General features: G+C 33.0%; 2 protein-coding genes across 3 annotated transcripts in view; one reads left to right on the top strand and one right to left on the bottom strand.

Annotated features, from left to right (window-relative positions):
* LOC120412742 (uncharacterized) overlaps window positions 1-8976 on the bottom strand; it is a 295057-nt gene extending 286081 nt beyond the window's left edge. The window contains exon 1 of the mRNA XM_039573333.2: window positions 8153-8976. Coding sequence (XP_039429267.1) covers window positions 8153-8204 — 52 coding nt within the window. The 5' untranslated portion in view covers window positions 8205-8976. The remainder of the gene's footprint in view (window positions 1-8152) is intronic.
* Window positions 8977-15848: 6872 nt separating this feature from the next.
* LOC120412764 (uncharacterized) lies at window positions 15849-21429 on the top strand. Of its 2 annotated transcripts, none has more exons than XM_039573356.2 (3): window positions 15849-16671; window positions 20411-20596; window positions 20805-21429. In XM_039573356.2, exons 1-3 carry the CDS (start codon window positions 16167-16169, stop codon window positions 21017-21019), a joined length of 906 nt encoding a protein of 301 aa, XP_039429290.1. In that variant the 5' UTR covers window positions 15849-16166; the 3' UTR covers window positions 21020-21429. The 2 variants fall into 2 exon arrangements, 1 of the variants encoding a protein (XP_039429290.1); XR_005604859.2 differs by having other exon boundaries at window positions 15856-16671; window positions 20411-20742; window positions 20805-20935.
* Window positions 21430-25045: the final 3616 nt, after the last annotated feature.

Here is a 25045-nt window from a genome sequence, read left to right as displayed (position 1 = left end):
AAAAATGAACACAAAAAAAATTGTTAAACCTAATGTTCGATGTCATCCAAAATTTATAATTTTTCAAAAAATTAAATTATTCAAAACGTTAATTTTTGGATACACAGAAATTAAAGTCATGATAATATTTATTACACCTGTTTTTTTTTCATCTTTCAATAAATCAATTAGTTTACATTTCATTTTTTTGTAACACTAAATATAAGGATAGTCGTATGTGTGTCAAAAAATCTTGTATAAAATATTGTAATAACACTGTAAAAATATTCAGAAAAAAAAATTAAAAAACTTTTTAAGCTTTTGTAAATCGCCAATCGATCGCGATTTAATCTTTGATCAAAATGTTCAGCTTTAGTGAATCCACTTCCAAGGATTTTTTTAAGTACAGTTTACTATTCTTACTTTGAAAGGCCAACTTACCACCTTTCATTTGCGTATATGACAGCTAAACTCAGTTGAAATGGCGAGGAGTTATGATTTTTCGAAAAAAGTGGTTTTTGCGAAAAATGACGAAAATGGCCATTTTTCAGACCACCCTAACACGGCGTAGGTCACCCTTATGGCCAAACAAAAAAATACGGGTCTAATTATTTCGGCCAGGGAACCCCCAGAAAAATTTTGAGCCCGATCCGAGCACTTTTGTTTTTTTTTCATGCTGTTTTCGTGGGGAGATGCTGTATAACTCGGGACTCCAGCAACCAAATACAATAAAACTTCGGGACAATGCACAGAATGATCAGCCAAACAAAACATGCTTGTTATTGTTTACATTGCATGCTCTAGTTTTTGTTTATTCAAGGTCAAACATAAAAACGCGTTTTTCTCGGAACGTCAAAAAGCTACGTACGACAAGATAGCACGACGACGTCGAAATTATATAAGCACGTAATTTATAACGATAAAGAATTTTCAAATATAACATCAATATGACTATTTTCATCCAATCATAACTCGAAGAAGTCGTCGAATGAATGTCTTTTCTGCGAAGAAAAAAAAACATCCTGCCTTCTTTTGCACCATCAATACTATCGGATACAATTCCTACGCAAGAAAGATCAAAAGCATCAGCTTCCGGTGAATAGAAAGGAAAAAGTCATATTCCCAGTGGGAGAGATGAAGTAAAAGCTTCGAATGACTTCCGATGCCTCAATCTGGGACTTGATATCGAGCATCAACAAACTGGTGTAACAAGCAAAACAAGATGGGAGGAAGAGGGGGAAGGAAGAAAATGTTCAAATATAGATCGACTTATGAATAATTTAGTTACTTGTAGCTAGTATAATCAAGGATGGAGATATTGGACGGGAATAAATCACGATAGTTGCTTCATTGACATTCTTCTGCGTAAGTAGCATAAGTAGAAACCATGCAATCTGGGTCATTCGCAAACAACGATAACACAAAAAAAATCGATGAAAGTTTCAAAATGTTATTGTCTCTTGATATTCAATGCTCAAATCAAATTGAGATAAAAACAAGCTGCCTGGCACCGAATCAAAACCCAGATCTGCTTCAATTTGAATACACACAAGACAAATAATGCAACAAACAAACAAACAAAAACCAACCAACTCGCGCTCAATCTGTTTTGCAATAAATTTGGTCTCTTCCCGCCAAAAACAAATTCATTCTGAAAAACTCATTCATCACATTCGATTAAATTGCTGCCGTCAGCATTGATTGATTGCCTCATCGGCGCTCGCTCGCTGGACGGTTCTTCTGATCGGATCGAATGCGACCCAAGCTCCGAAATTTTTCCCGTTGCTCGGGTGTCAATTTGTAATTCGTCCTCCTCCACCTCCTCAATCGAATATGGGAAAAGGTCCTTGGACGATACCAACGAACAAAAAGGACACACACATGACGAGCATACCAGGACAAGACCATAATAAATTCTATTGTGTAGTGTCACCGAATTGAGATTCCACCGGGGTTTTTTTTTTCTTTTGGATTGGCCACTGCCGGAAGATATTTTAGGGCGAGAATAATGGATACTCCAGATTATGGAGACGCATGGTGGAGGGGGAAGGGCGAACTGTCAAGTTTATCAGGATCGTCGTTATCGTTTCAATCATTTGTTATTACTTCGGATTTGGGCTGACATGTTGCGTACGATAAGGGGTTCTGGGTCAACACAGAATTAATTATGAATTTTGGAATATCCCTAAGCGTACCCAATGCTGCAAGTCATCAACCAAATTTTAGATGCTACTGGGCGAATTGGGACAGCTGTTTAAGATATACTATTGTTTTGATATTTTTAATGGGTCTCAGTTCATTGAATTCCGAATTTGAAGCTTATAACTGCTTTAAAAATTCCTTTCCTTAATCAGATTGTAGTCGCAATTCGTCCCAGTTGACGGCATTTATATTCTGTCTTCAAAGATTTAGACGCAAAATTAAATAAAATTTAGTTTAATTTTTCATACCAAATCAACAACATCACAGAATTAAAATAAAAACTGAGCAGCTTTAAACAACTCTGACTAGAGTTACCTACTAAGAATAAGCGTAGCTCAAGGAAACGTAATTTGATTTCAGTGTAAGTTTAGAAATACTAGGAAAACCGTTTACAATCATACACACGACATTTCGTTTGACAACTGAAGGACAGTTATAACCTCTATAATTCTATTATTCTACAAAAGTCCAGTCCCACATCTATGTTTATAAATAGATAGAAATAAGAAAGGCCAGCTGATTCGTTCTGAGAAGTTATGCTGATAAGAATAGTGGGACTGTAACACAAGCAATGATCACAGCGATTAATAATTCAAGGAATTCTATAAATAACAAAGCTATTTTGAAAATAGAAATGCAAATGCAAATACTTTAGCATTTACTTGTGAGGCATGAAAATCTTCATAATAAAGTGTAATTTATTTAATTTTCCCTTTAAAATTTTAGAAAGAGACTGTTGAAAATGTTTAATAGTTAACATAACCTAACATAAATTTAAAATAAATATATTGAAGAAATCAGGAAACTAAACGGATGGTTCTAATAGGGTACCGTAAACTGGGGTGACATTGACATACTAGGGTTTCTTTGATAGGATTTTTAAATGCCAGTAAAAATCAATTTTTTAACCATTTGTGACATGTTTTTTTCTAGATTTTCGCCTCTTATCTAATCGAGTGCTATTGAAAGTACTTTTCGAGAAAATATTAAAATTTGCATGGACTTTTCGAACATTCATTTATCAAGAGTGTTTAGAGTGCAGGATTATTTTGAAAACAACAAAATAAAAACTTTTTTTCAAATCATAACAATGATTAATGGTGCATAACACTTGGGGTGCTTAAATAAATTTAAAAAATCTTTTCCCGATAAATTTGTCATAAGTTTTGTAGTTCTTCACAAAACTTTTAATTTGCCAGACAATTTAATATGCACGTTTTTGACAATTTATAGGCAATTTTTTTTTCTAATTTTCGAATTTTTATGATATGTTTTAGGGACATCTTCTGAGCAGATGATGCTGAATCTGGTTTAGGCGAAATGATTTTTTGAAAAAAAAAACGTGTTTTTTTTGAAAATTTCGAAGCCTGGACATTTTTTTTATTGAAAAGATCAGAAAAATTCACAAAAGTTTTATGACTTAACATTGGAAATCGAACCAATGGTTTCCAGGATATCGTCAGTTGAAAATTACTGACAAATAAGGTGACACTTTGAAAAGATATTTTTTATCGATTCGAATTCTTTATGAGGCTGTATCTCAACTTATTGCCCGATTTTCTAAATTTCAGAGAGAAAATTGTAGGAAATTTCCTCAGCTCTTCAAAACATTTTTTTTTTTCAGTAGTAAAGTACTTTTCGAATACAAATTCGATTTTGCATTAAATATGATTTTAAATAATTTTTTGGCCCAGTTTTTCAATATTTTTAAAATGTCATTTTTCTTAAACCAGATTTTGCACCATCCGCATGTCTCAGAAGATGTATTTTTAAGTCCCCTGAAAATTAAAAAAAAAAGATACCAAATCGGTCAGGAAATCCCTTCTCAAGGTACAGAATTTCATACATTTATATTTCCCATTTTGTATGACCAGCCCCCAAAATTGATGGACTTATATGGAAAAACTATCCAAGAAAAAAATCGATTTGCGAACTCAACTCAATTACAGTTCTTTTTCAATATTGCTCCAATAAATGTTTGGTAAATTAATCTAAATAAATCAGAATTAGTTTAATGATTTGATTGGAATTTTAATAATTCGGTGCTCTCATGTTGTCATTTTGAAGTAAGTAAGGCTTTGGAAAAATTTCACATCGAAAAATTGTATCACAAAAATATTTTTTTTTCGTTTTCTTATTTTTTAATGTCGTGCTTAACCCTAAACTACTCTTAAGTAATTAAGAATTTCTAAATCCAAGTAAGCGGCCAAATTGGTGGTGATGATTTTTTTAGAAAATGCATTTGGTAATTTAATATACAATCAACCATTCAAATTTTAAAATTGGGTCGCAGAACTAAAATTTGATGTTAAGAGCAAAAATTGTAAGAAAAAATAAAAAAAACGTTCATGATTCGATCATCCGAAGTCTCAAACAAACCTGAGGATAATTAAACTGTTTTATTTCCAAAAATCTTTTTTTTATGGTTTGAAAAAATCATTAAAAAGTAAAATTATCTTAGATTTTTTTTTTTTTTTTTTGGGAGGGTGATCCAGCCGCACATCGTTGATGTCGAAACCTCTAAACTGGGCCCTCGTCCTGTCACGTCCGTCAGTAGTCTTGTCGTACATTACAACTAGAATCAGATCTGCCAATGAATTAGTACACTTCGACCAAATAAACACTGACGCTGTATGGATCTGACTCTAGAATTTTTTTTTCAGTTCAATTCGGTTTTATTGGTGAATTATCAATATACAATAAGTTCTTTTGGAATACATAACAGAGTTTTGGAGTTCCTTTCAGCTGTGTGTTACATCATAATCCATTTTGGAACAATTGTTGCTTGTAGTTAAGGGGTTACCGAAAGTAAGAAAAAGATAAGAAAAAAAACTTACTAAAATTGCACTGACTCTAGAATAAATGCATAGTTGTGTGTTATTCATAAGTCCAAAATGTTCAATTATTCATATAAGTCCAAATTTTCATTTGCGGATAACTACCTAACTTGAATTGAATACAAGATTTAAAGCAACCTATCCGAAAGTTACTTTTATCTCAAATCCCCGACATTTTAATTAATAGCCAAAAAAAACCGTTTCTTTTAAAACCTGTCTGGCTTCTTTTGAAAAACAAAAAAAAATGAATAACAGTTCATATTTTACAAGTCGTGAATTGAAAAAGAGACGACCATTTGATCGTCAGAATTCCAGTAGATCCTCGATTCGCAACAATGGTCGATACAATCATAATCCGACAACCGTTAGTTCAACAGATCAACGAACTTAGTCCGATATCATTTCACTATTGATTGATCGAGACTCTACGGAAATTTTAACAAATCATAATGGTTGTTATGCTACTTGAATGAAAATCACCGATTCTGATAGAATTACTGAATTCACTGTTACTAATTTTGTCCCTAAATAACTAAATGCAAAGTATAAAAAGTTGATATTTATAGTTAAAATCCTAAATTCTACAAAAACTAAATTTTTAAAAACCCGCATCCTAACCTGACACCCACATTAAGATAGAGAAAAATCACATATGTAGCGGTTCATTGTACAAATGTGATATTTCCACTATCGGAGAACCTCTTTGTCTCGATGATAGCTTACCGGCCATCGATTAAGCCCTGAGACTGCGTCAAAGTGGGTTCTCGCAGCATGAAGTGGTGTCCATGTGTAAAAATGGAAGCTTCAGCAATATACTGAACACTTCGATTTTAATTCCACATCGAATCAAATCATACTCTTTGCCATACAAGCATCAAACCTATGACACTCATTATGACAAAGCCCAGGGTAAAATTATCTTAGATTTTTTAATGAAATGATAAGACGATTGTCATTTAATGGTTGGCAAACGTATATTTTGAGATAAGATATTTTGCATTTAAATGAATAGAACATGATAAAAATTTACAAAAAATCAGCTGAAAATGATTTTCAAAAATCATTCAATAATTTTTTTTATGACAATAGAAAAATAGAGTTTTTTTTATTTCGCTTGATTTTTTTTTTTCAAAATAAGGCCATGCAAAAAAAAATCCAAGGTTTTGTCTCTTGCCCCTTTCCTTCCTTCAAAATTTTCCCAAAAAGCAGTCGACAAAAAATTACTGATAATAATGTAAATTTGCATTGGAAAATTGTTCAATTTTGTAAACTGTGAATTGATGGGGAACCTTAAGGCATTTTACAAATTTTGGTTTTTGAGAGACCACAGATCGGTAAATTGTAAAAATTCATGATTAAAAAATATTTTCTTGGATTCAATAAAAGTTTTCAAATTTTTGACACTTTAATAACTAATGTATTTATTATTTTGCAATATATTTTGCCTTCAATTTTGTTTTGCCAAGTAAAAAGATTACAAGATTTGAATATTAACATTTTAACATAATCTATCTGTACGTTTTTTGAAAACCTTTTCTTACACTAGTATATTCAATAATTATAAATAATAATGCCATCCATTGAACTACCCAAGTAACATTTTTAATCCAACTTAATAGTTTTATTTGGGCAATCACCGCAACCAATAAGCAAGAGCTAATTAATAGGTTCTAACAGGGTTTTATGCCTCGGACATAAAACATTGTGACAATAAAAGCTAAACGGTTTTCAATAAGGTTTTATGAAAGTTTTAAGAGAGTCTTGAAAACCCAATGGCAATGTCATGCCAAACGGTTTTATCGCATGCTTCTTTAAAACCAAGGGTGTTTTAGCTGTCAAGTGCCATTAGGCATGCAAAAAGCTTAATTAAAACCACAAGCTCCTGAAAAAGCTTTTAACGCGGCCAATTAGCAGTGCATAAATATGGCGCTAAACGCGTGTTCTGATTGAATGTGATTGACCGCCATCTTGGTTGAAAAAATAGAGAACTGAGAAATTTGATTTAAATTTGACGAAAACACTCATTTATGCTGAATTTCTGATATAATTAATATAGCGATAGATGTTTATAAATAATTTGAACATTTTTTTCAAAGAATTGCAATAAAATATTTTTAGCATTAAAAACTATGATTACAAATAATGATTTTTTATGAAGCGAGTTGATTTTTTTGGCTCTATCTCCCCTACATTTATCAATAAAATTTCAACCGCAGCTGAATTTGAGCCACCAATTGCGAGAAATAAGCTTTCAAATTATTTTGATTACCTCCAATATCTATTATTTATCATCGCCATTTTTGCAAACCATCTCCATTTTATCATTTGGCAAGACAAAGACTTATTTTTTGCCAAAATAAAACCTATTTGGCATAAGACGTTTGAAGACGTATGAAATGTCATTTTTCCTTAACTCCTGACTAGGTTTTAACAAAGGTTTTATCAAGGCTAAGGTTGTAAAGCCTTGAACTCCTGTGTAGGTTTTATAAATAGGCCGTGACAACCTTTTGCGGAGGTCCTTTTGGGTTTTAACAGAGGTTTATCGGGGTTCTGGGGAGGCTGTTACGACTTAGTGGTTTTAATGTTGGTTTTGGCTGATAGGTTTTATAGCGGTTGTGACAGCTTTGATAAAGCCTAAAATGTTACTTGGGTAGGATGTAACATACAGCTGAAAGAAATTCCAAAACTTTGTTATGTACCTAAATGAACTCAATGTAACTTGAAAATTTAATTTTAACTCAAAATTTGATCATACTTTTAAAAATTATGGAAATAATAAAATGGTTCCTTTTATTTATTACAAAGGTGTTTGAAAAGTATATTTTATTCCTAGAACATTTTGAAAAATTTTAAAACTCAAATTGTTTATGCAGAACTTTAACTAGTCCTGCAAAGACAAAACTCATCTACAGAGAAAAAAAGTGCATCAACCAACAGCCATCAATTTAAAACTTGTAACACCGTGCACCACCAATTTGCTGCCACAACACCCCAAACTTTGTCCTAACAGGTTGCACCTTATTTTGCATCCCAGTTTTGTTTTTTTTTTTTGTTCGCCCCTCAAATGAAAATTTCAATTTTTAATTCAGCACACCCCGTTTAAAACTTGTGTTGTGCAGTGTTGCTAGTTTTACCTCGAAATGCGAGCTGCAGCCAGAGCCACCACAGCACTGCGGCGAATTTCATGGCTTGCTGTTTACTCCTCTCCTCTTGTGTTTAGTTGTTTCAGCTGTTGTTCTGCTCCGCGTCTGGTTCTTCCGTCCGCTCTCGTTACGGCGCCGTTTCCGGCAACCAATCCAAAATAAATGAATCCTGTTTTCCGGCACCACCACTGAGCCAAAATTACACTTTGGCGGTTTTTTCCTCCTCACTCCCGCTCCCGTCTAAACGGAACCACTACAGGAAGGGAGCACAAAATGGGGGGAGGAGCCTAAATTAACCACAAACTTCCCCTTCCGCCTTTCACTCTTCCTCTTACTCGTTTAGACGCGGCTCATCAATCGATTCAATTAGCGATCATTTAGAACAAATTTACATAATTGATTAGGCCGGGAATTGATTTTCACCAAAATCGCACGTCACACGTCACCTAATTTAAACGACCAGCTGCTGTCGATACGCCACGTGGCACACTCCGGAACGCGCGAGCTAAATTAACCAACATAACCTCAAACTCTCTCTCCCTTCTCAATTGACCGGAACCGGAATAACAATCGCTCGAAACGACTCACAAACGACGACGAAATCGCCTTATCAACACCTTCCCTCTTACAGGACCAACTTCCAACCCGGACTAACCAGAACACCTCGCGAAACCTCGGAATAGCCGGAAGTCGTCGGAAAGTGAACCGCCACCGTCGGAAGTCCGCAGGACACTGAGTCGGACGGCACCGCTGGAATGTTGTCCTAGGCGCGTCTAGTCGGTGAATCTGTAACAAAGCCGAGGAATCGCCGAACCCGGACCCGACCAAAAGCCGGCCGAACTTTGACGGAACGAGTGCCGGTTCGCACGAAGGTTTGTTGTTATCAGTGGTTCGTGGAACGAGTGCGGGTTCGGGCGTTCGCAAACATCTGGATTCAACGAAGAAAGGGAGGTTATGTTTTTGTAGGGATTTCCGCTGCTCCGCGCACGGACGGGGTTCTTTTATGGATGGTGATGATGCCTGAACCAGCTGATAAATTAGATCAATTAAATGACGACGAAGTCGGGTGATGTTATGGGTGAGGGAAGGGACAGAAGATTCCGGGAGATTTAAGCTGATGTTCCAAGGAAGTGATGCCTTTTTGCGCGCGTGGAAGACGAGAGTATTTAGGTCAGGCACTAATTAAGATCAAACTGTTAAAGAAAGTGGATAGTTTCAAGGGCAGAGCAGAGCATATTTTCGAGGAATAGTTTTCGTGAGCTAGATAGGCTGGATCTATCCAAGCACTTTGAATAATAATGAAATTTCGATGTGCAGTACCATCAAAAGTAATGAAAAACTTTACCAAATATGCCACATTGTTTTTTTTATAAGGGGGTAGGCGTGGCTGAATGGTTACGCTGTTCGCTTTGTAAGCGGAAGGTTCTGGGTTCGATTCCCATCTGCTCCTATCGAGAAATTATGGAAAGAAGGAATTCTGAACACTTGAGTATGAACGAAAAATTTATGAGCTCGCGGCGGGGTTCGATCCCCCGTACTTTGGGTCAGCAGAAAAAATGCTAACCACCAGACCATCGAGGCTTAGTTGACTAGAAGGATTAAGAATGCTATAAGAATCCAAGAAACTTGATTGGAATCTGTGTGAACTTAAGAACAGGAAAATGCAATATTGAATGCAAGTTGAATTCAAGGACACTGGTTGCATAATTGTTAGGCGAATATTGAACTTTCAACACGACCAGAATTCACCACAAAAAAAAAAGCTTGGTGAACCGAATTGGAAAGCCTCCAAAAATGAATCCAAGAACATACGAAGAATTAAGGACTATAAATAGATTTGACCGGCCGCATCACTTACCACGGTGAATCCTAGCTTCACACCCATCTTACTAACACCCTCAAACCTCACGTGATGCTTTGTCGAAGACGCAGCCGATTTAGCGGTCTTCATCACTCAAGTATCGGACTAAAATTCCTATCCACTTTCCCCGTGTCTTACCACTGGTCGTGGCCGGCGCTGTGATTGGCTAGCATGATAGGGACATTTGAAAGTTGCGAAGTGGTGATGATTGGTTCCTACTCTTCATCTGTGGTCCACGGAGCAATTCTTGGAGGTCCTGGACAATAACAGAGTAGCAACTACGGGTAGACACCAATGCTATGCTATGCTATAGCACATTGTTTTTTTTATAAATATCTGTAAAAAAAAGTCTGTGTATGTCTGTGAAATTATCTAAAATTCAAATATATCAATTTACAGTAATAGAAATCCATCAGAATTGCGTTTTTAATCATTTGAAGACTAACGAAAATAAATTTCGGTTGATATTTTTACAAAACATTTTTTTAAGTTTGTGCACCTTAGAAAATGTTTGACAAAAGCTCAAATGTCTGTGAAACACAGACAAATCTATGCATCTGGCATCTTTGTCCCTAACCCTTACTAGCAACTGCTGTTCTTCACTCATAATTTAATTAATTTAATTATTTAGGCAGTATGGAGTCCGTGTGTTTTGTCAACTGAAAATCCAAAATAGTGTCGAAAAGTTTTACACTTTGATAAAAGTTGATTCATTCAATTCAAAATAACAATGCTGAAATAATAGTTTTTGCAATTCCGTCGTGAAACTACTTACAGTCATCCCTTATATTCGGAACAGTTTACAGATCAGCCAATGTTCAAAAAATCATAGAAAATCGATAATTGAACTTAATGATTCGCTTTCACCTTCATTTGAAAGCTTTTCTTGCGATCTTTCGAATGCTGTATCGCACAACTGCAAATTTTAACTTTTATATCAAGTTTTTGAAGGAAAACTTTGACCCTTGAAATCCACAAATTTGGAACACTTTTTTTTACGGATGTAAACAAAGTTTGGTTCTCTCCATAAGTAAAAATTTTTTACAAAATAATGACTTCACGCACTGAAACCAACGAAACTCAAGCTTAGTTATGATTTATGAATGGTATGATAAAATGTTTTGTGAAAATATCATTTTAATTCAGGTGTTTCACAATTGTGGGAGGCACAATAACATCCCACAATTATGAAACAGGCAATTTGGAGGCAGTGTTTTGCTGCTCTGGATAAAATAGTCTTGAAATGAAGTTTTTTGTTTTAAAAGTACTACTTTTATTAGTGAAATAGCAAGAGAATGTCCAAATAAAGGTTTCTTAAAATAGTTGGGTCGACAGAAAAGATGCATTTGGCATGCTATTGACGAATTATCACAAAAGTGTTCCGAATTTGTGGGTGTTCCGAATATGTGGGATGACTGTACTTTTCCTGTCATTCTTGGACGACGAAATAGCCTACTTTTCTGTACCGAAAAATAACAGAATCGAATAGCAACACATTTCAAAATAAATGCTGAAAAGTTCTAATGTTGTATGGAGCTCGTTGCAAAACTTGATTTTTTCAGCATTCATCGTTTTTAGCCAACTCGATGAACCTCGTTGGATAAATGTACGACTCGTGCTGAAAAAATCCTCTTTTTGCAACTTGTTGCATAATAGTAGTTTTTTCAGCACGAGTCGTACATTATCTAACGAGGTTTATCGATGACGGGGCTGAAAAAATCAAGTTTTGCAACGAGTTGCTTACAACATTTTTTGAAATTCCGGAAAACGCTTCTTGAATGGAATTTTATGTCAATGTTTAGTAAATTCACCGTTCAAAACAAAAAAAAATAAAAATTTTACTTTTCGATACTAGTGATGAAAAGTTCAACTTTTCAGCACCCATTTCAGTGCTGAAAAGTAGAACTTTCAGCTCTGGTATTGAAAGGTATTAATTTTCTATTCTGTTATTTTTGGTAGGGAAAAGTAGGCCGTTTGGTTTCTCCAGGAGGACAGGAAAAGTTAACAGTTTTACAGCGGAATTACAAAAAGTATATTATAGTATACTGATATTTGTTTGGAAACTGCAACTTTTTAGTCCTTGGATCGAAAAGTAATACTTTTCGATAGTGTTTTGGATTTTAAGTTGACCAAACACACGGATTCCAAACTAAAGCGAAGAAATGAACGTTTCACAGAAAAATCCTATTCAAAATTGATTTTTGATATTGCAAAACATTTGGTATGCAACTCGTAGCAAAACTAGTTTTTTAGCACTCGTCGTATTTATCCTACTAGGCAGAACATTGTTGGATATGTACGACACTTGCTGAAAAAAATCATAATTTTTTACCTTGTTGCATAAACAACTTTTAAAATCGAACAATTTATACAAATCCTTATTTTTCATATGACTGTTTATCGTAAATGCTCGATTTGACAAACTGCTCTGTTTTATTAAAAATATTTTTTTATATTTTTAGTAGACAAAAAGTGCTTAAATTTGAGCTATAATGCATGACAAACGTTTTCATTTCGGCTAAATTTTAAATATTTTTTGATGTTTATGTCCTCGACCCTGGCCAAAAACGAGGGCTGGCAAAAAAATATGAATGTTGAAATTGCATGCCATGAGTTTGAATTAGTTTTAACCCTTTTGCATCCGAATCTCACAAAAAAAATCTAAATATTTTTAATCGATCCCAAACATGCTAAATACGATTTTAAACGTAGAAAAGTGCATTTCAAGCAATTTTCAGTTGATTAAAATACTATTTCCATTCAAATTTTTAAGTTTGAAAAAATGTCCCCTTTGATTTTTCGGACCGATTTCGAAGGGAGGGTGACACCAACTTTGAAAAATATTTGCAGCGTCCATATGAAATCACTCGAAAATAACACATTTTAAATTCTGATTAGGTGCACAATATCGAGGTAAAACAATTTTTAAGTAACCTTTTTTTCATTTAAAAGTTGTCTATCCTTGTTCATTCAAAGAAAAAATATGTTCAAAATGCTGATAATTTTTTTTTCAACTTATATTTTTATTTGCATTGTTGACATTTTGTGAAATCCTCTAAAATTTCCGTAAAAATATATTTTTAGATTTTTTAAAACACGGCTGCATAATTCAAAAAGCCCTAATAATACTACAATTTCAGATCTTTTTTAACATTAGTCTTGATTTTTTAACTATATATTAAAATAATCAATAAGAATACTCCACCAAAGAGTAGTTCTCGATAGTTCTATAGATTGTCGCAAATTATTCCGCGAGTTTTTAATTTGTATTTTTTTATTTGGATTAAACTTTGTCCATACATTCCCCAAGTAAAAAGGCGCAATTTTGCATCATTTGTTTTTCCATACAATGTTGTGGGCTGATCATAAAAAATGGGTGTGTAAATGTATGAAATTTTGAATTTTGAGAAGGGATTTTCTAATCGATTTGGTGTCTTCGGTGAAGTTGTAGGTTATGATAATAACTTTTCGAAAAAATAAGTATAAGTAGTAACTTTTTATAATTGAAAATTGCATTCCCATAATAATTTTTTACAGAGTTATGATTTTTTGAAAAAGATTTAGTTTTTTATAAAATATCGAAAATGTGGCCAATAAAATGTATTTAGAACTGAATCAAACTTACTAGAGAACCTGGAGCTTATTAGAGAACGGTCATCTCAAACAAAAAGTAACCAATCGAAGCACGAGAACTGTCAGATGGAGGTACTAATCGAGCAAAAGACAAAGGATTTTGCTCCATTGGTACCTCCGTTTGACAGTTCTCGTGCTTCGATTGGTACTTTTTGTTTGAGATGACCGTTCTCTTATAAGCTCCAGGTTCTCTAAAACTTACAATCGAAAAGTATTTTATCGTTTTTTGATGCGTTAAACCGTTTTGGAGTTAAAGTCACTTTAAAAAAAAAGGGTAAAAAATGAATTTATAAGCCAGGGTATCAACATTTGAATGAAAAAAGGTTTTTTAAAATGCATGTCCATGTTCGCATAAATGTCCCATATGCAAAAACAGCAAGCTGAGAAAAACGCATTTGAAGTTTGTCCCATACAACAAAGTAGAACAAAGTACTGGATGTTGCAAGCTCTTCTGAAAGAGTACACGATTTTGAACCAAACTGCATCAATAACTCAAAAACGATGAAAATGCATATGGGACATTTATGCGATCAGGGGCAGTACACCTGTCCAGTTGTATTGCAATCATTAGTTTCCAAAATATCTAAATATTGACAAAAAAATTATTTTTTGCGAAAAAAAAAGTTTTTGAAAAAAGTTCCATTAAATTTCAAAATATTTTAAATCCAGCTCAAACATGCTAAATATGATTATCAATGCACAAAAATGCATTTCAGATTGTGTTCAATTGATTTAACTTCATTTTCATTAAAATTTTGAAGTTTTTTGAAAAAATATTTTTTGCCTTCTGATTTTTCGAAAAAAAAGGGAGGAGGGGGGGATCAACATAAACTTTGAAAAGTATTGGCATTGACCTAAAATGAAAAAAGTGATCAGAAATGGTTTTTAAACGTGTTTTTACCGTTGTACATAAAAATTTACATGGGGGTTTAAGACCCTATTGGGTCATAAAATTAAGTTTAAAATGTTGATTATATGTGCACATAAACGCATTAGAATTTTTTTTTCTGAATGGTTCCATGATGTTTTATATTATTTTGTTCAGTAATTTGCATGAAAAGTTCCCAATAGTTCTGAAATTAGGCTGATGCAAATATTTTCCAAAGTTTAAAAGAACAAAGTCGGAGCAGGACGTGTTTCCATTAAAATCAACATCAAATATTATTCTTTTCAATTTTGGGTTTCTATTTAGTTTGGACAAACTGTGTTGGTAAATTTCTGACTAGAAAGCCGTCTTTTCAAATACTAGATTTGCACTGGATAAAAAAAAGTGATTAGAAATAGTTTTGAAGCAGTTTAAAAAAATATATTGTGAATTTTTATTTACATTAACATTGAGTTTTCACCATGGAACCATCTCTTGAATTCGTGCTTTATATCAGCCCCTCGTTCAAGATACACTCACGAGAGGCTCGAGAGAGGTACCTCTCATTTGAGCGCCCTAAAAAAATGAGCAACTGTGCAAACAAGTGTTTTTTTTTGAATTTTGAATGATTTCGGAACATACACATTTTTTCTGAATACGTGTTGAAAACACATTTTTATTCACGTTTTTTTATGATAATCACAACAATATCAAACTTTAAACTGTATGAGGAAACTTAACTTTATTTTTTCTATACATATGTAACATTGAATACCTATTTCTATAAGTTTTAATTACCCTACGTCACTTTAATTAAATCGTGACTATTTTATTGACTAATGTTTCAGTTCACTCGTTACATGGCGCCTCGCACGAACTAAACTCAACGCTGAGTACCTTTATTTCTCTTTCTCCCTCCTGCCTCTCTTTCTATCACTCTACTTCTCATTCTTTCTCTCTCTGCCTAAGCACGTTCATAGCTTGCTCATTGCTTTGAACACGTTCTGGTGTTACTAAAGCAAAAGGTTACTGCACCGCATCAGCAGGAACAGCTGCTGGCACGAGGAGTCTGACCTTCTCCGTTGGAGATCTCTTAGCTATGAGATAATAAAAATGATTTTGACATGACATTACGTAAAATTGTTAAAGGGTTAAAGGCGGGATTCGAACTCACGTCGTTCAACATGCCACGCTCACATCTTGTGCCCAACAACAACGACCATCACAGCAAGCCGGTGTCGTGTATTGCACACTCACACGCTTCATCTCTCTCTCTCTCTGTTCCACTTCACGTTCGCTTCTAGCCGCCGCGCGTTACACGACATTACAACACAGACACAGCAGGCCGTGTTTGGTTTGCTGGTTCACACGGCGACCGTTCGGTTCTCTGCTGCTGCTGCTCAGCACTCAGTCAGTCAGTAGTTCGCGGCAGTTTGTGGCGGTTGTGTGTGCGCGGCGTGGTTTTCGTTACATCTCTCCCCCGGCTTGTACATTATTGCTCATCTTGACATTTAATTGATCTATTTTTAATATTGGGTGAATTCAACGCGGTGCTCGCGGGCGTACACGCTACTAGAGAACACTTCCGATTAATCATCGGCTTGAGCGGATTAGTGAGGATCGAAGTTGTAGTCGAAGCCGAGGACATGGTCTTTTCCAGCTACGGCAACTCGTCGTCGTTCTATTTACCGCTAGACAGCGAACAGTCCGTACCGTTTTACAAAAACGAGAACTCGCTGTTCTCCCCGCAGCCGCCTTCTTCGGTGGTCTGCCGACGTAACCAAGACAACGCGACCATGTCCCCCAACGAGCAGCCCTTTGGCAACAACAGCCATGGCACGGTCGTCGTGGACGCAGTATGCCAGGACTTTCAACCGGTGGCCCATCTCAGCTCCAACGGTTACTACGGTTACGTGCCGCCGACGCCGCCGCCCAAGATGATGTCAGCCGTCGCTGTCAACGCGGGAACTGTCAGCGCCGTCCAATTGGATTGCCAAACGGAGGACGCCGCGATGGATTGCGGTGAAATGGAAAATTTCCATCAACTTCAGCACCAGCAGCATCAACGAAAGCGCAAAGAGTACGGCGAGGAAGCTACGCAGGCGACCAAACGACGAAAGACATGGCTGGAGGAGGAGCAGCAAGCTGCAGGTAAGCCGCCGCCGCGTTTTGCATGGTATAGAGAGTCGATTTAAAAAGAGCTCTACACAGCGGAATCGATTACACTCGAAACAGCGGCTTGGTAGCACCCGCGGTGAAGGTGGTGGTGTAGGAGAGAGACGCGAAAGCCGTTTAAAAAATATTGCACAAGCCACATTACCCGTGCAAGTATTGGTGAACTCGGGGGTGAATGTTTACCAAGCCAAGAACACAGAGAGCGGAGAGTACGAGAAACCGGCAAGAGAGCCTCATTCGAGAAAACAATCAAGCCGCGGGAAAAGGCAAAGCGTTCGAAAGGAGGTCACCGTTGACCGGCTGTGTACCTACAACAAAAACTGCAAGCAAAGAAATATAATGCTGACTAAGGCGAGACGCACCAAATTGTTCATTTTACCTCTGTAAAGCAAAGTGGCAAATGGAACGAACACGAATGGGTTACGATAAAAAGCAATGAGATCATTGCTGGTGCCAGAGCAGCGAAGGGAAAGGAAGGAAGTGGTTCGAGCAATATTGGAGAAATTACGACAAGGTTCTGGCTTTGTGCAAAACAAAGGAGATGAGTGAAAGAATGCAGTTGCATCTGCTTAGAACTCAAGGACTCGAGTGTGATCGGATCCTGAACAAAATCAGTCTAATTGGAAGTTGCATGATCGATTTCAAATCAATTAGTAATTTGAAGACACTACATTATGGTACTCTCAGTAGCTTTCGGGAAATCTAAATTACATTCCAGAAGAAGTTCATTTGGAATGTTGAGAAAATTTTGTGAATTCACCGCTAGAAGTGACTTGCTTAGGCAATCGATTTTTTTTAGTTGAAATCATGTATTCTTATTGTAAATTTGATAAATCTTATTGGTTGTTGTTGTTGTTAATTCATTTATTCCTGGCAGCTTTAACCTTCTTGGTCATTCGCTGCCCTTGGATCTTATTGGTAGCCCTCTATAAAAAATAAAAACAAGAATGAATTATGTTAGAATCTAAACAATGTTCAAAAAGACTGTACGGTTCAACAGAAAATGTACTGTTATTCGTCATTAGAATTTAAAACTCGATTAATGATGAATTTGCAAATTCGATGAAAGGATGAACTTGCAAATTTAATGCTTTTTTTATTGGTTGAATTTTTATCCATTAACCACAACACAACAGCTGGACGAGAGGTGGGCAAAAAACGGGCAATCCGCTCAAAAGAGCCGGTTCACTAAAGAGAGCGAACGAACTATGGTTCACAGAAAAAGGGCCGCGGTTCTTTTTGGAACTCCGGTCTTTTGAAGAACCGATCCAAAAAATATTTTCAAACTTGTGTCTTATTTTAAGTTAAAAAAAAACACTAAATTGAATTTCCAACAAATTGTAGTGTTGAGTTTGTTTTTGAGGCTTGAAGATGTATTCCAAATATTTCAATGCACATTTTTCAGTTTTTTTTCAATTTTCTAATTTTCTTTGAATCAATCCAATAGTAAATTTGAACGAATAAAGTGTTACCAGGATGCAAATTTGCAGTGTTGAAAATCAGACGACTTGCAAATTTGAGAATTTTAAAATGCTTTACTTGGAAAATTTTACCAAAAAAAACTGCTAAATATCCCATAATTTAAAAAAAACCTCATGATTAAACTTTTTCATTTATAGATTTTATCGATTAAATCAGAATGTAAAGAAAAAGTTTGCTAAACATTTTCTCAAAATAAAATATCAGCATTTTGATTTAATTTAGCAGAAACAAACGCAATTTAGTAGAAACAAACGCAATTTCGCAACTTTCTCCAAAATCCACGATTAAAGTTTTAGTGCTCTCCTAATCCAAGTATTTGATTTTCGTTTTTATTATTATTGTTTTCAAATTATTTATAACATTTGAAAACAAAAAAAAAACATTTTAAAAACCTGGAAAATTATACCATGCTTCAAAATAGCCCATTCATAAAATTTTTGAAAAAGAGTAAAAGGTCGTTCAAAAGAGTCGCTCATTTTAATAACTCAGCGAAGCCAGCGGCTCCTAAAAAGAGCGGTTTTGCCCACCTCTAAACTGGACTACATTACAGAATAATAAATGACAAATTAGTTGACGCTCTAAAATTACTGAAATATAAACAAAACTCTGAGTATTCAATACAGAACTAGAAAAGATTCTGGATTTCAGTCCAGACTCGATTATCCGAAACTTCGGATGGTCGAAGTTCCACTAATCTGAAGTTCAAATATCCGAAGGTTTCAAACAAAACAACCTTGGTAAATCGAAGATTTTTTTTTATTTTGAACATCAAATCGAGTTCATCAAAAATTTGAGGAATACTCAAATATTCAGTTTTCAATTTAATTTTAAATCAATGAATTGAATAAAATTTAACTCAAGATTTTTTAAAAAGTTTATAATAATATCTAGAGTTTTTTCAACGATAGGTATATATTTTTTGGAAAGGGCAAACATGGGTACTATTTAAAAAAAATTAAAAACTGCGTTTTTTTTTAAAGAAACCTGAAAATTACAGAGAGATACTTTTTTAATGCAATTTTTTATCTTTTTCAGATTTTTTGAAAAAATACTACTTTTTCAAAAAATAGTATCTTAGTCAAAGGTTTTTGCCCTGTCTGGAATGTAGTGAAAAGATGGTATTTTATGTCCCCTAAAACAAATTTTAAAAAATATTGTTTTTTAACGCAAAATCCATTTTTAGTGAAAAAAAAAGTGATTTAAAAAATAAGCGGTGTAGTCCTCGTCCATATCTACAACTTTGCCGAAAACACCAAATCAATCAAAAGAAAATTCCTCCAAAAGATACAGATTTTTGAATGTTTACAAACAATTTAAGAGTTTTTTTTTTAAGATCCTTTAAATATATGAAACACAATAGCTTATACAGTGGACTCTATAGTTGTCGATATTGAAGGGACCGCCAAGAGCGGGAGTTATCAAACTATAGAACGAAAAATCATAGCAATTTATTTGAAGGGACTGAAAATTTTAATTTTAATTTTGTTTATTAATATCGAGAAGATCGACAGCCAGAGAGTTCCATGAGCTATTTTAGGACTTTAGGACAAATATGAGCAAAATTGGTCAACATTTTCCCATTGATACTCGAAGGAGAAGTTTGTATGGAAAAATTTAAAAAAATATATGGGAAATCAAATTTTCTTACGGTTTGGTCTGCACGGTACGCTAGTTCCATTCAAATATTACCAAAAGTGAGATTCTTATTGAAAATTTAATGCTCTACAACTTTGTAGAACATACCAAAGCTGTAAAAGTCGATCCTGAAAAGTTATTAGCGATTTTAAAAAGTCATTTTTGTATGTAAAACATTTTTTTTTTTCACTAACTTTAGGCTCGGGTATCAATGTGTTGATTTCAACCAATTTCGCTCGAAATTGGCACAGATGCTTATAATAACCCGAAAACCGTTTTCCACTTGTGGAGCAGGGGTTCATTTTTTATAGGCACCCTAATATACAACTGTCAAATTTGCATGGATGACAAATTGATGATGCAACATGGCTTCTTTGAACATACGAAAGGAACCCAAAACTTTTCAGGCAGATTGAAAAATGCAAAAAAAAAATCTAACCTCCCCAGCTACTAGGAAGGTATCTTAGAAATTTAGAGTTTTTTTTTTAATTGTTAGTCAACTAAAGCATTTTATGAAACTGTTTGTTACTTTTTCAGAAAAAAATAGCAAAAAAAAACATTTTTATAAATTGAATCTCTTATTTTTTTTTTCTTCCAGCTTTCCCACAGTCCTTCGGTTGGAACCAGCTGCCCTACGCTTACCAGCACCAGCAAATGGATTGCACCACCGCGGAAACCGCCCCCATGACCGTTGGTTCCTGCAACGGTTTCCAGATCTCGCCAGCTTCCCCTCCGGTAGCTATGGTCCAACCCACGGTTCAGCAGCAGCAAATGACCCCGAAAAGTAAATATCTCGACAGCAGTCGTTGCATGATGTCTCACATGATCTAAGAAACGGAAGAAGAGGACTGGACGAAGACGAAGAAGATGTAGCTAGCCGAATTGAACTCCTGAAAAGGGTGACTTAACCTTAAACATAAGACCCCCAACGTCCGTTGACGGCAGTTTTTAATTTTTCCAACGTTTTATTTTATTTTTGTTTTGCTCTCCAGATCCTCTGTTGGTGGACGGTGCTAGTGGCAAGCGTCCCCTGCTGCTAGGACGGTGGAACATTGCCATGCCCACGACCGGCTGTTCCGCCGTCCGGCAGTTGTCGGAAAAATTGCACCACCAACAACAGTCCGTCAGCTTCGGTGGCGGCAGTGGCCAAGAGCTCGAAGATCTGTTCGTGAGCTTGCACGGTTCCGGTTTCTTTTTGGCGGGCTAATTTTCCTCACCTCTAACTTTTAGGATTAGGCTATCGAAGTACCTTACTAACAAATCCCCCTTAATAGCGCATTGGTAATTGAGCTTACCTTTGTAAATAGTTTGGCCTAACCCCTGAATTATTTTATTCGGTTCGAAATCGAAACCAACTTCAGTTCAAATATTCGGTACACATAATTTGACCCTTTCCCCATTAGGTTAAGGTTTTTAGAGAGACTTAGTAAAACACACACACACATGTGCAGTGCAACTAGCAATAACTGTTCTTTACTACCGCGCGAGTAGTAAAATTTAAACGTTTAAAAAAGATAAACGTAACTTTATATATCTAGTTTGTAGTTTTGACCTTTATACAATCGTCGCATTAACTACACTAACAATGTCGTCGCGCTTTAAATGAGTTTATATGAATAGGAAAAGAAGAAGGAATCAATCAGCGAGTGCTAACTTTACGACTTAAATGAAGTGACATGGAATAACAATATCAAATTTAGTAAACTATCTGTGAAATAAAACAAATGTAAACATGATTTTTATATGTTTCAATAAAATATTTTCCTATCATAACGTTGTTTGATGTTGTCTACAGAATAAACAATCCGATTGTCCCGAATCTAATCTATTTTTTTGTGCGTGTGTTATCTTGTGATTTTGAGTCCTTCTTACAACAGCGTTGATCGGAAGGCACGGCGTCGAGCAAATGTATTTAGGATTTTGGGATTTTTCCGTGACCTTAACGAACATTCTGTGAAAAACAAAACCGTGTCGATTTATTTTTATTTATTATTATAGTTTTTCAGCCGGCGGTTAAAAAAGTATTACGTTTCGATACAAGTTCTGAAAAGTTGAACTTCTCAGCACTCAAATTTGTGACAATTAGACAATTAGTGTGACAGTAGACAATTTCGTCACTTTATAAGCTAGTACGCAGCTCGGAAAGTATTAATTTTGCTTTTAATAGAGGAGGAGGAATATCATTTATTTTTATGCCAGAATAAAACAACGATCAAAGATTTAAAAATTCATAAGGCCGAAGTAAATATTTTTCAAAGGGGAGGGGGGGGGGGTTAACTCCACAAATTCAAAAAATGTTAAATCTGAAATGAAAAAATGCAATACATTAAAAAATAACATTTTAAATTAAAAATAAAAACAAAATAAAATTGTTTTTTCTTCAATTTTGATTTTTTTATATTTAAATTCCAGAATATTTTCATTAGCTAGTTTTCTAAATTTTAGAACTATTTTTGTTTATTTTTCATTATTTCAATTTTTAATTTTTTAATTTCAAAAAAAAATAGTAGATGGATTTCTGACGACTTTAATTATTTATCTTTTGAAATTTTTTGAATTTTATTTTTCTTTTTTCTCAGTTTTGATATTTTTTAACTTACAAAATTAAGATTTTTTTTTCATTTTATGGTTTTGTTAGAATCATAAAATTTTTGTTTTTTTTTATTTTCAAATTGTCGACTTTTTGCATTTAATAGACTTTGAACTTTATAATTATTGATTTTTTTAATTATATGTTTTATAATTATTAAACTATTTAATTTGCTTGAATTTGTAATTTTTTGTTATATTCAAGTTTTAATTTTTATCTTTGAGATATTTCTAATTTTATGGATTATTGGCTTTTTGAATCATTAAACCTTTAATTATTTTTTTTTAAATTTTTGGATCTGAAAATCAAAAAGTATAAATAAAAAATTCAAAAATTCAAAAGGAAAAAAAACAAAAAATCCAGGTGTATGAAGTAGAAAACAGTCCGTACTTTATTATTCGAAGTCCACACAAAAATTTTACTTGGTAAGGATTTCAGAATTTAAAGAATTTAAAGAATTTAAAGAATTTAAAGAATTTAAAGAATTTAAAGAATTTAAAGAATTTAAAGAATTTAAAGAATTTAAAGAATTTAAAGAATATAAAGAATTTAAAGAATTTAAAGAATTTAAAGAATTTAAAGAATTTAAAGAATTTAAAAAAATTTAAAGAATTTAAAGAATTTAAAGAATTTAAAAAATTTAAAGAATTTAAAGAATTTCAAGAATTTCAAGAATTTCAAGAATTTCAAGAATTTTAAGAATTCCAAGAATTTCAAGAATTTTAAGAATTCCAAGAATTTAAAGAGTTTAAAGAATTTAAAGTGTTCAAAGAATTTCAAGAATTTAAAAAAAATAAAGAATTTCAAGAATTTAAAAAAGATAAAGAATTAAAAGAATTTAAAGAATTTAAAGAGTATAAAGAATTTTAAGAATTTAAAAAAATTAAACAATTTAAAGAATTTAAAGAATTCAAAGAATTTCAAGGATTTCAAGAATTTAAAGAATTTAAAGAATTTAAAGAATTTAAAGAATTTAAAGAATTTAAAGAATTTAAAGAATTTAAAGAATTTAAAGAATTTAAATAATTTAAAGAATTTAAAGAATTTAAAAAATTTAAAGAATTTAAAGAATTTAAAGAATTTAAAGAATTTAAAGAATTTAAAGAATTTAAAGAATTAAAAGAATTTAAAGAATTTAAAGAATTTACAGAATTTAAAGAATTTAAAGAATTTAAAGAATTCCAAGAATTTAAAGAATTTACAGTGTTTAAAGAATTTCAAGAATTTAAAAAAAATTAAAGAATTTCAAGAATTCAAAGAATTTAAAGAATTTAAACAATTTAAACAATTTAAGGAATTTAAGGAATTAAAATAATTAAAAAAAATTAAAGAATTTAAAGAATTTGAAGAATTTAAAGAATTTAAATAATTAAAAGAATTTTAAGAATTTTAAAAATTTTAAGAATTTTAAGAATTTTAAGAATTTAAAGAATTTAAAGAATTTAAAGAATTTAAAGAATTTAAAGAATTTAAAGAATTTAAAGAATTTAAAGAATTTAAAGAATTTAAAGAATTTAAAGAATTTAAAGAATTTAAAGAATTTAAAGAATTTAAAGAATTTAAAGAATTTAAAGAATTTAAAGAATTTAAATAATTTAAAGAATTTTAAGAATTTAAAGAATTTAAAGAATTTAAAGAATTTAAAGAATTTAAAGAATTTAAAGAATTTAAAGAATTTAAAGAATTTAAAGAATTTAAAGAATTTAAAAAATTTAAAGAATTTAAAGAATTTCAAGAATTTCAAGAATTTCAAGAATTTTAAGAATTCCAAGAATTTCAAGAATTTTAAGAATTCCAAGAATTTAAAGAGTTTAAAGAATTTTAAGTGTTTAAAGAATTTCAAGAATTTAAAAAAAATAAAGAATTTCAAGAATTTAAAAAAGATAAAGAATTAAAAGAATTTAAAGAATTTAAAGAGTATAAAGAATTTTAAGAATTTAAAAAAATTAAACAATTTAAAGAATTTAAAGAATTCAAAGAATTTCAAGGATTTCAAGAATTTAAAGAATTTAAAGAATTTAAAGAATTTAAAGAATTTAAAGAATTTAAAGAATTTAAATAATTAAAAGAATTTTAAGAATTTTAAAATTTTTAAGAATTTTAAGAATTTTAAGAATTTTAAGAATTTTAAGAATTTAAAGAACTTAAAGAACTTGGAGAATTTAAAGAATTTAAAGAATTTAAAAATTTAAAGAATTTAAAGAATTTAAAGAATTTGAAGAATTTGAAGAATTGGAAGAATTTGAAGAATTGGAAGAATTTAAAGAATTTAAAAATTTAAAGAATTTAAGCATAAAAAAATTAAAAATCATGAATTGTAATAAAAATGTTTTTTTCTTTTTTTTACCTGAATAACTCTGAACATCTGCTCAGTGTTCAAACCTAGCACCAGGTGCGCCCCACTTTAATCAATTCGATCACTCATTATCAATTAACTTGGACTTGTTATCGTGTGATAACCGGTTCCAAATTTGAAGAACATTACTTATCTTTTTAATAACAACAAACGATACGGAAACGGTTACAAAAACGATAAGAGAAGAAAATACAACGAGGTTTTTGAAACTGAGATAAGCGGCGACCCACTTTTCGCTTTTCGAGGAAATTTTCGGAACATTTTAACCACACTTTTAGCCGTTTTTT

Source organism: Culex pipiens, chromosome 2, assembly GCF_016801865.2.
Source record: "Culex pipiens pallens isolate TS chromosome 2, TS_CPP_V2, whole genome shotgun sequence".
Lineage (NCBI taxonomy): Eukaryota > Metazoa > Arthropoda > Insecta > Diptera > Culicidae > Culex > Culex pipiens.
This window is presented reverse-complemented; position numbering and strand designations above follow the sequence as displayed.

Excerpts from the sequence above, each read along its gene's own strand:
- LOC120412764 (XM_039573356.2), top strand. The coding sequence starts at position 16,167 with ATGGTCTTTTCCAGCTACGGCAACTCGTCGTCGTTCTATTTACCGCTA. Across the intron at positions 16,672-20,410 it reads GGAGGAGCAGCAAGCTGCAG|CTTTCCCACAGTCCTTCGGT; the intron begins GTAAGCCGCCGC and ends TTTTTCTTCCAG. Across the intron at positions 20,597-20,804 it reads GCAGCAAATGACCCCGAAAA|ATCCTCTGTTGGTGGACGGT; the intron begins GTAAATATCTCG and ends TTTGCTCTCCAG.